Source organism: Phasianus colchicus, chromosome 1 (assembly GCF_987193195.1).
Source record: "Phasianus colchicus chromosome 1, bPhaCol1.hap1.1, whole genome shotgun sequence".
NCBI classification, from domain to species: Eukaryota; Metazoa; Chordata; class Aves; order Galliformes; family Phasianidae; genus Phasianus; species Phasianus colchicus.
The window spans coordinates 68,267,259-68,278,237 of NC_143436.1; the positions used below are offsets into that span (position 1 = coordinate 68,267,259).

Consider the following 10,979-nt stretch of genomic DNA (forward strand, 5'->3'; position numbering starts at 1 on the left):
CAAGGAAGAACTCACTAGAGGAACTCTCTGTGAGTTCAGAGCAGAGGCTTCTCTGTGCTCTAAGTATCTGTGGTAGCCAAGGAGGGGAAAAGAACTGTCTCTGTATACAGGTCTTTATAAACAAGCAGGTTACACCAAGCTTGGGTCTGACTCACGCATTTTTGCCATCCAAGTGAAGCTGCTTCATGCAGCTCCAGCTGCCTGTGCAGAGTGACACCAGGCTGCAGCCAGATCCATGTAGTAAAAGCCCCATTGTGGAGCAAGCTTATCCATAGACGGCATAAAGCTGTAAACCCGTTGTGTTTCCAGGGCTTCTAGAGCAGAGCCTTGTTGTGCCCAAAGCCCACGTCCCGTCTGGTTGAGAGAGCAGGGAGAGGTGGCGAGGGGACAAGAGGCCACAGGACCTTCAGCAAAGGGAAGCTTTGGCCTGTGGCACCCTGGGTTCTCCCTCATGGCAGCCTAGCCCAGGCCTGGTCTTAACAGCAGAAGGGGATGTATTAGCCCCACCCTGTGAAGGAAGAACTTTGGTCCAAAGGATGTGAGGCAGGCTGTGCAGGTTCAGTCCTCAGGCCCAGAGAAAAGGGCCCTGGCGATGCATTTGCTGGTGCAGGTATTAAGCACTATTAACAACTGGTTGGAGTATTCTGCTGCAGAGAGTATGGGTACAAAGGGTCTGGTGCCATCGTTTTGGACACTGAAGTGATCTCAAGGCTGTCACTCAGTTTGGAGGCTTTCTGCAGAGAAAACAGGCAACCTCAATCAACCCCTGCACTGGCAGACATTTGTACAGGTGCTTCAGTACATCCTTCTGAAGTCCTCCTCACATTATGCTGGCATATGAGGCCACCTCTGAGGGCGAGTAACACAGTTAAAAACACCCAGATGAAGGAGACATCATTGCTCGGCACAGTGTGTAGGCTAAGCATATCCAGTCCCTGTATCTCACATGTTTAGGCTCCGCTTTTGTCCCCTGGAAGTCCTGCTTTGAAGGCCAGAGCTTTACACAGGCCCAGATGTGAGTTTCTGAGGGCTGAGGACCTTCCTCACACAGCCAGCCACCTTTGGAGGTGGGGCGTGTGGCTCCGGCTCCATCTGAGCGGTGCTTGCTGCCCCCAGCTGCTCGTTGCCAGAGAGCATCCGGCTGCAGACCGAGCGCAGCACCCTGCATCTGACTGCAGCAGGAGCGCGATTTCATTGCATCCCATCACAACTGTGCATTTTGCCAGCTTTGCTTCGGGCCATTTTAAGGTTTTTGGGCAGAGTGTCTGAGACACAAACTCACGGCTCTGAACACAGTGAAAGATCACACAGGGCGTGTTTGTAAGGAGCTAGATTTGCAGCCGTGAAAACAAAAGCAGCAGACTAAGCAGCTATTTAGGGCTTCAGAAGTAACCTGGCATCTGAAGTCTGCCATGCATTCTCAGAAGTCTGCCTCTATCAATGTCACCAACACTCATGGAGCCTCTGCATGTCAGTGCTTATGTTCTATGTTGTCATTTTTTTCCCCAGTGCAACCACTGAATATTGGTGAGGATTTCACAAAACGCCTTCCCGAGGCTGGCAAGAAAGCAAAAAGGGGTGGGGAGCCAGGGAAAACCGGCTGCTGTTCTCCTGTAACATGTGAACAGCAGTGCTTTGGGCAGATCACTCCTAGAGCCAGGTCATAGTCCTCCCGGACCTTCAAAAGGTTCTTAAGGTGTCCAGGGAAAGGTGAGCCCAGCCATACACCTGAGGAGCAGGCATGAGGTGCCTAGGAGTTTCCAGGACACTGTGGGAGCCTCATCTCTTTTTAGTGAACTTTAGATAGTTTGTAAGATGCTGACAGTTGTTGTGTGTCTCACCTCATGCGTATCAAAGTTTCTTGGCTGCAGTTGCAAGAGCAATACCTGTAGCCTTTAAAGCAGCATTCATCTTGGTTGGCAAGGTAATTTGTGTGTGTCTTAAATACTTGTAATTAGAAAGCCTCATAGCTTATGTAGTAAGGAACCAAACAGACTTCAGGAGCACATGAATAACTCGAAGTGTATTCCTTAAAAAGAAAGGCAGTTCTTTTCTGTCTCCTCAGCGTGACCCTGATGAGAAGCTGGTCTCCCTGGTGCATGCAGGTCATAGAGCTGTCACTCCCAATGAGCTGGGAAGTTCAGAGAGAAGTAAAACATTTAGCAGGGAAAGAAGTTCTGTAACATCAGCTTCTCTAATCTGGATGTGCTTGCTTGCGCTGCTGCCTCTCCAATAGGTACTCCACCCAGCCCTCAGATAATAATCACAAGCTTTTTACCAGCTCTGTTTCCTTCTTCATTTTTGTTGTTAACTCCATCAGCTGAACAGATAGTGTTCAGCTTCTTCATTTTTGTTGTTAACTCCATCAGCTGAACAGATAGTGTTTAGCTTGAGAGCGTGTGCCTTGAACAGCTTGGTGTCTCACAAAGCAAAAAAAAACCAAACAACACAAAACCCTGTTATTTGGACTTCAGGCTATGAAAACGTCCTGCAAAATACGCAAGCACATACTCAACTTTGTTTCAAGGAGGCTGCTTTTAAGCTTGTCTGGAAGAAACCAGGGCCAGAAATAAATATTGCCAGGGTGAGCCGAGCAGCTAAATAGATGCATACATTTGTGGCATCACGTTCCTAGGAAAACCACCACCATACCCAGCGCTCCCTGGGGGAGGAACAGCCCTACTGTCAGAGGGCCCACTGCTCCTGTTTTCACTCAGCCAGAAATTCCACCGAGAGCAAGAACTGATAGGGCTGAGTGGAAATTGCAAAACTGGATTCAGATTGGCACACAGTGGAAAGCCAGGAATTCTCAGTGATAACGTGTTTTCTTCTTTAAAGCATACATCAGTCTCTGAAACAGATTTTAGTTTTCAGAAGTGTTATTTCCTCCCTCGGTTGCTCATAGTTTCCCTCTTACACAGAATTATTTTAGCAGCCCAAAATACATATCTCTCTATGTAAACTTCAGCAGCACGTTAAAGAGACACTGCCCAAAACATTTTAGTCCTCATTAAGTGAAATGCACACTGTCTGACATGGAAAGCTTGCATTAGTTTAAGCCTGAATAATTCAAGCCATCTGTTGTGGAGGCCTCGTAAAGTCCTTTTGTGCTGGACTGGATTTCTCTAAGGCTTCCCTTCCTCAGAGCAGGGCTCCAGAATAACTCTTACTCTTCCCAGCTTCCCCTGCCACATTTGTAGTGCACAAACAGTGTTTGCCTGCAGGACATGGTACTTCCAAGCAAAACAGCCCTCATGAACCCCAGGATACTTTTCCTTCCCTCCTGCTCACACGATGTGGCTTTAGACCATAATTCCTGAGGGCACCCAGATTACAACCTGCCTCTTCAAGGACCTGTGTGGAGCTCAAGTGAAGAGATGCACATGTAAAGGATCAAGAAGTTCTTCAGCCAGCAAACAAAACAGTTCAGAGAGAGTAATAGTGCACATATAATTATACAGGCATATCCCTGCCATGTTGAGGGCTTCTCCCAAAGTCTATGAAAGAGCTCCTCCATCACTCACAAGGTGTTCCCTGAGGCTGCAGCTGCCCAGGCAGGGAAAAAAATCCGCAGTGTCCTAGGATAGTCATCCTTCCCAGCTGGCCAAACAGGCAGCAGGGACTCCTCCTTTTCACAGCACCAGTGCCCTTCACTGACTGGTTGCAACCTCCCATTTGGTGGTTGCTTTATCCCTTTCCTGCTGTTCAGTGCTGAGGAAATGAATTCAACCTGGGTGGTAGCCATCAGCCTGTGCAAGGGCTCTCCAGCTGGATGGAAAGTCATCTACGCTCAAGAGCTTTCCATCAGTGTCCCCGTGCCAAGTGGAGGAATTTTCCCCCTCTTCTCTGGAGAGCTGCTGCTCTGTGCCGTAGGGAAGGAGGAACAGCGACTGAACCAGCCCTCGAAATGAAGCCTTGTTCTGCCAGAAGCATGCTGACTGAGGCCCCAGGGCCAAACTGGCTTGTAGGGGGCATGCTTGCCTATGCAGCTGAAATCCTCACATCAATAACCTGCGAATTAAAGCTCATTATGGGCCCAGTTCACCTCTTCAAATGCATGTGCTTAATTTGGCATAATTGGAGCAGCATTTCAGTGCAGCCTTTATATGCACTGTTTAAATCTACAAATGGTATTTTAGTGGCATAAATGGATTCCAGGTGCAAAGAGAGGAGGAGGGAACCTCTCAGCAGAGCACAGTCATTTCAGACAATCAGTGGCTGTAATTTGCAGACATGCAAGCACAGGAGAAGCTATCATAGACCTCTGCCAGGCCCATGTCACCCAGGGTGACAGAGAGACACTCTGGGCTAACTTCTGCCAGCTTTCTTTATGAGATGAGTTGTGGACTGAAAGAATTCCTGCTGCAGATCAGATGACAGAGGCTGGCACTCAGAGGTGACCAGCGCTAGTCAGAGATTTATGTTTTTCCCAGCTGAGCCAATAGCAGTAGCTCAGATGTCTGTTTAGCCCTCATTTCTGAGGTGACTGAAGGGGTGGCAGAACATCTGCCTGCTCACATGCACTACCCGTAGCACTGCTTTCCAGCAGCTGTCCTGAGGACTACAGTTTCCCAGGGGGGACATCCTGATTACAATAAAATCAACAACGTTTTTGCCTTTAGAATTCAGTATTTTGATTCTGGGAAGAGCACAACACTGAAAAAAAAAATCTTTATTTAGGAGAAATGTATACAAACAAAAGGAAGTTCAACTTAAACTGTGAAGTGCAAGCCTGAGCTAACAGAGAGCAGCCCATGTCTGCCACTGAGCTCCATGACAACTGCTGTCTGGACAGGAACCAGAAGTTTGGTCTTCATTTATGAGCTGCATAATCAATAAGAGCTGAGGCCAAACCTCACAATTTTTATAAGCCTGGGCTATTTCTTGTTTCACATTATGAGGCACAAGAGACGGGGCTGACTTAGATTTACAAAACCTTGGCTCAGACACAAAAAGCATCAGCATGACTACTGAGGATGAGTGTGTTCTCAGCTAGGGCTGGCCCCTCCAAAAACTGGGACATTTTACTGAACTTTAAAGGCCCAGCTCCAGTGGAGATGCAGGGTTTATTTCTAAGATAGCATCACTTGTGTATTACGTGCGGCAGTATCATATTGCATACAGGGCATTTGAGGTGTTTAGCCTTTTCCTTTTGTTCAATCCTAGAGAGCAGAGCAGAGCAGAGCACACCAGTCCTGGAATTGCTGCTGTTGTCCTGCAAGTCAGGCTTTCAGCCTTCAGGAGTTACAGAAGCCATAATGGTTTTTGTCAGGCACCCAAGGTCCTTTGAAAAATATAATTAAAAGTATTTTTCTCTGTGATATACCACTGAAAAGCAGTTGAATGAGACAGCACTGCTGGATGCCACACAGAAATGCTGCAGAGCAATTCAGGGGTTGAAGGAAAGAATAACTTTTCCTGATTAGAACTTCAAGGGGAAATGAGAAAGATTTCAAGAGAGCAAGAAAAACCTGCCTTTTTCCCTGTGAGGATTGCCCTGAGAGTTTTTTGATGGCATTGGGGAGCTAGCACAGTTTTCCACCTTATCCAAAAGATGGCACTATTAACATTGCAGACGTGCTGCATCCCACAGTGACACTGCAGCTCTGAGCTGCCAGACAGGAGAGGAGAGGAGAGGAGAGGAGAGGAGAGGAGAGGAGAGGAGAGGAGAGGAGAGGAGAGGAGAGGAGAGGAGAGGAGAGGAGAGGAGAGGAGAGGAGAGGAGAGGAGAGGAGAGGAGAGGAGAGGAGAGGAGAGGAGAGGAGAGGAGAGGAGAGGAGAGGAGAGGAGAGGGCTAAGAAGCTGGAGTGGGAAATGTTAAAGTTGCATTTATCAAATTGCTTCCCACCCACCCTAATCAGTGTGGCAGTGGCAAGTTCTCAGGACCTCTGCAATCTCTCTTGCAGGCAGCAGGAACAGGGCACAGAGGAAGAATCCTGGTCTGCTCCATGAGTCACTGTCTTGAGATAGCTCTGACTTTGAGGAGTCTCCCTGCAATGCCTACCTAGAGCATGAGAGGGACTCTCACTTGGGGAGTCTGGCCCTGCACTCACTGTGCTGTGGCCCAGCTAGAGGCTATCTTTGTTAAAACAGATGGAAAAAACAATGGATCAGCATTGTGGGGGAACATGGGAATATTCCACAGGAGTGTAGTACAGGCAGTGAGAAATTCTGTATTAGCTTGAAATTACAGGAGAAGTTTAATTATTTCAATCCAATTTCTACTTTAAAGAAGACCCAGGAGCTTGTCATTCTAGGTTTAATTGACCTATTTGCAATTAAAACAACTCATTCCTACATCTCGGGACTCATTTTCCTAGATTTCAATTCATTGTTTCAAGATTTTAAGGCAAAAAGGGACTGTAAGATCATTTAGCCTGCTCCCTCGTGTATGAACTTTTATCTGGATGCTTTCCTCCTGAGCTCTACAACATGTAGCAGGACAAACCCAGCGCTCCATCAAGGTGCTCAGCCTGGGGCTAGTACTTCCCAGGGGTGGGCAATGTGCTGCTTCCCTTGATTGCTGGTTCCAACAGCAGTCAGTCATCCGGAGATCAAAATGGAAGCACAGGAATGGGGATCCAGGATGCTGCCTGATCCAAAGATGTTTAATGAACAGTGATTCACATACTGACTGTTAATTTTTTAGATAAAATGCTTAAAACATGAATTGTATTATAAAGCAATTATGAGATGTTAATTTTGCCACCGGGGCTGATGAACTCCAAGTAGACACAGATCGAGCAGACCAAATAGCAGGAGTCATCGCTTCTTCTCCTGGCTTTAACTTAGATTTTTCTAAAACTCCAATCATTTGTTAGATGGCTTACATTTTACAGAACTTGGTTTTTAGTTACCCTTTGGAAGCTGTGTCCAGGAAATGCCCCATAAGACATCGCAGATGGCTCTTTCCATGCACTGCTTGGCAGATATGCAGGAAAATTACAGTGGAAAGTGGCTCTCAGCCGGGCCTTGTACTGAAGTGCTAAGGCACGTGATGTAACGCTTTGTCACTACAAGGTTTTGGCTGCTTTTTCCTCCCTGTAGTTTCCATGCCAAATTATAAACCCAGTTGAAAGCTGGAAGGGAGCAACCTCACATCTGCATGGGAAAGCTTGCGATGAGCTGAGTAGATGCTGCCCAACCTGGAGCTGCTTGATGAAGTGCAGCACTCCCTGTCAGTGCGGGCGGGGGTGCCAGCACAGCGCCAGAGGCTTCCCCAGGGCAGTGCTGCCCACAGACACATCACAACCCTCCTACCCATGGGCTCCCTTCTGTTCCCTGATTTTTTCAGCAGCTCTGTTACCCCCTGCCTCCTTCCTTCCTGCTCCCTTTGTCCTCCTCCCCATGCCCTTCATGCTCCCCTCAATCTTCCTTTCTCTTGGCTGCTTTCCCCCAGCCTCCTTTCCCTCTCCCTGCCTCCGGACACCATTGCTCCTCTGCTGCCCTTCCCTGCAGGTCTCTGTCATGTCAGCAGAGCTCAACTGGGCAGCCTCCGTCCTCCCATCCACTGCCAGAGGGGCACCAAGCTTTTGTCCTTCACTAACACCAACAATCTAGCAACTAAATACTGTCAAGTAACTCTTGAGAATGAGGACAAGCCAACCGGGGGCCAACCCTTGCAAGCCCTTCTATGAACAGAGGGCCAAGGCTTGCAGCTGGACGCAGCCCTACGGTTTGATTGCTCTGCAAGGGGGAGAAAATCCCCCAGAGACAGCCCTGGGTTTTGACATCCCTTGGGAGGAACCGGGAGGTCCCAGAGGGCTGGCCAGCAGAGCTGGAGTGTGGCGAGAGCTTGCAGGACTTCCTCCTGCAGCCTAAGAACAATGGAGTCATGGAATCATCAAGGTTGGAAAAGACCTGAGATCATCAAGTGCAACTATCAGAGCGAAACATGAACTTTTATTGAATAATCCTTCTTGCTGTACATGCCTGGGGCTGCGTGCCATGGCCAGAGAGACCCGATGGAGCCCATGGGAAGATGTGGCCAAGGCCCCAGCGATTCATGTGAAACACTGACGCCAAGCACACGAGGTGTGGGGAATGGAGTGGGCAGTGGCACTGGGAAAAGCCCAGAAACTTGTGCAACTTGTGCTGGCGCTGGAGCACATGCTGCAGGTGAGGACGGCTCCTTGTGATGACCCAGCAATGCGCCATGGCATCACTGTGGGATGGGCAGCGATGTCCCCAAGTGAAGGTTGAATGAAGGTGAGGCCCAGCAGCTTGGCCAAGCCATGCTTTGAGACGTCTCCAGGCAACGGATTGTGACTCCATAGCCCACGGATCCTTTAACGTGGGTGCAGCGGCTCAGCCCAGCAGTTCGTGCCTGGCCTCCGACCGAGCGTGTGTGCGAGGACTGGAGTGTGGACAGGGCGAGCTTTGGTGCTGAAACGAGCTCTGGGTGCTGCTAGCGCAGCTCTCAGCGGCCGTCTCAGAGCCACTTGTTCCTTAACCCGACCCTGCTGGGAGCAGGCAGACGGGACATCCCAGAGAGGCGCGTGCAGCAGCATAGGTAGGCGGCACGGGGACCGGCGGCACAGGGCAGGGGGCACCTTGAGGGAGCCCTCCCAGGCCGGTGTGTGACTAACGTCTCTTGTCCTCTTGTCCTCTTGCAGCGTGACACCTGCTACTGCAGCGCCAGTGCTGGGGAGCGCGTTGCCATCTCCCGCTCCCCCGAGCCCACCGCGACCGGTGGAAGCATGGAGGCAGCATTAGACACCCGCTGCCCCGTGTGCCTGGACAACTGGGACAGCGCGGCGTACGCCGTGCCGTGCTGCCACCAGTTTTGCTCTCCCTGCATCCGGCGGTGGACGAGCGCCAGGCCCCAGTGTCCGCTTTGCAAGCAGGGTGTGCAGTCCATCATCCACACCACGCGAGCGGACAACAAGTACGAGGAGCTGGTCCTCAGACCGGCTGCGGTGGCATCCGTTGCCACACGGCGCCCCGCAGGCCCCCGGGCCGCCCGGCCATGGCCTGCAGTGCCCAGGCGTCCTGCGGGCGGCCTCTCCCGTGACTCCTGGGCTTCCATCTTCCGGGAGAACCCAGCCCTGCTGCGGCCCCTGCGCTCCTGGCTGCAACGGAAGCTGCGCCGCATCCTGGGCACCGAGGAGCCACGGGCAGATACGCTGGCCAACAGCGTCATCTCGGCCCTGCTCCTCGTCGGCTTGGAGCAGGAGATCCTGATGGAGAGGCTGGATCTCCACCTGCACGGCCAAACAGGCAACTTTGTGAGGCAGTTCATCGCCTTCACCGTGCAGAAGTACGGCAGGGAGGCTCAGCGCCTGCTGGGCCTCAACGTCACCCCTGCTGCTGGGGCACAGGAGGCCAACCCAGCGTCGGAGCGCACAGCTGCTCCACGACAGGAGGCTCCCGTCCCTGGCCCAGCACTCTCCAGCGGCCCTGCCAGCTCCACCAGGGACCAAATCCCGGGCAGGACGGGAGGAGACCTCGCCGGGCATCCCAGCTGCCCACATAACAACCCTGCGGAGGTCACCATGGAGCAGGCAGAGTCCCGTGAGGAGCCGGGGCAGCCTGTGGCAGGGCCCTCTGGCCACAGCCTTCCTCAGCAGTCCCGGCGAGCCCCGAAGAGGAAGGCCAGCGACTGCCAGGCCTCGGCATCGCCAAAGAAGAGGCCACCCAGCCGGCGGCAATAGAACAGCGGCCGGGCTGATGAGACTGGGGCCGGGCAGCAGCTGGGACACACGCCGGCCCCAATGGACCTTTGCCATCAGTGTCCAATTCCCCCATGCAAATAAACTAGAAAGAAAAAATGCAAAAATGCGTGTTGGCATTGCTAATGGCACAGCCGTTGTTGCTTCCTCATCCTCGATGCTTTCTCCCTTTTTTCCTGCTGCCAAGCCACTGCTGGCACTGTTATATCCCAGATAGGAACCCCATGACAGGGGAAGGGCAAATTTCTGCACCTGGGGGAACACCCTGGAGCGCATGACTACGAGTCCTGCTGGACAGCAGGCTGAAGCACCAAGGAGCCCAGGCCGCCTTGGTGAATGGTGTCCTGGGCTGCATGAGGCCGGGTGCTGCCAGTAGATGAAGGGCAGTTATCCTGCCCCTCTGCTCAGCTCTGAGGCGGCCACAGCTGGAGCTCTGGACCCGGAATTGGGCTCCCCAGCACAAGGGAGACCAGGTGTTACTCATTTTTCATGTCCATAGCCCTGGCAGTGCAAATTGTCCCTGCCCCTCCTGCCCAGGGCTTGCTGGGCTTGGTGGGATGTGGTGTATTTGGAGGGCTGATTGGCTTGGTATGGGAAGCAGGGCTTGTCCCTAGCCTTGGAGAGGAGCCCATCCTCCACCCATGTGCGATGTGCCCTCCAGCATCTGCATGACAGGCTGTACACGGCCTCTATATTATTGTGGGGGGTGTTTTTAAATTAAAATGTGACACTTCCCCTGTGACATGCGTAGTACAGCCATTTGTGGCTGCCGTGGGGCCACAGGACTTGCTGCGGTTGGGACATTCCCAGACCCTGGGAAGGGTGAGGATTTGTGGATCAGTTTGTAGAAGTCATGCAGGGCTGGAGATGTTTCCTCAGCCCCTCCAGCTGCCAAACCCCTGAGTTCCATGACACCATGCCCTGTTCCAGCTTTGCATAGGTTGTGCTCCATTCCTGCTGAGTGCTAAGAACCATCTCCAAGGGCTGAGTTCACCAGGGATCAGTGCAGAGTCCCCCTTCTCCTCCATTTAGGAGGAAGAACCCCAGCACTAGTACAGCCTGGGTTTATCCAGTCAGGTAACCACTACACAGAAATGGAACTGTGGTTCTGTTGGACACAGGGATAGTAGGGCCATGCTTAAGGCCATCTCCTGGTTGCCAGCTCAGTGTGGGTTTTGCACAGTCTCCACTTGTGCAAAGGCCACATCTGGCCCAGCATGCCTCTGCTTTGCAGCACGTCCTTGGCTGCAAGTGACAGATTTTGAATTTCTGCCTCCCTTATATTTCTCACCTGCCCCAGGGGGATGC

At 51.7% G+C, this 10,979-nt stretch overlaps 1 protein-coding gene across 1 annotated transcript; it reads left to right on the forward strand.

Moving 5' to 3' along the window:
* The first annotated feature begins 7,894 nt into the window (after positions 1-7,894).
* LOC149919695 (E3 ubiquitin-protein ligase Topors-like) lies at positions 7,895-9,858 on the forward strand. Its single transcript, XM_090134450.1, has 2 exons — positions 7,895-8,512; positions 8,616-9,858. Exon 2 carries the CDS (start codon positions 8,700-8,702, stop codon positions 9,651-9,653), a length of 954 nt encoding a protein of 317 aa, XP_089990576.1. The 5' UTR covers positions 7,895-8,512; positions 8,616-8,699; the 3' UTR covers positions 9,654-9,858.
* Positions 9,859-10,979: the final 1,121 nt, after the last annotated feature.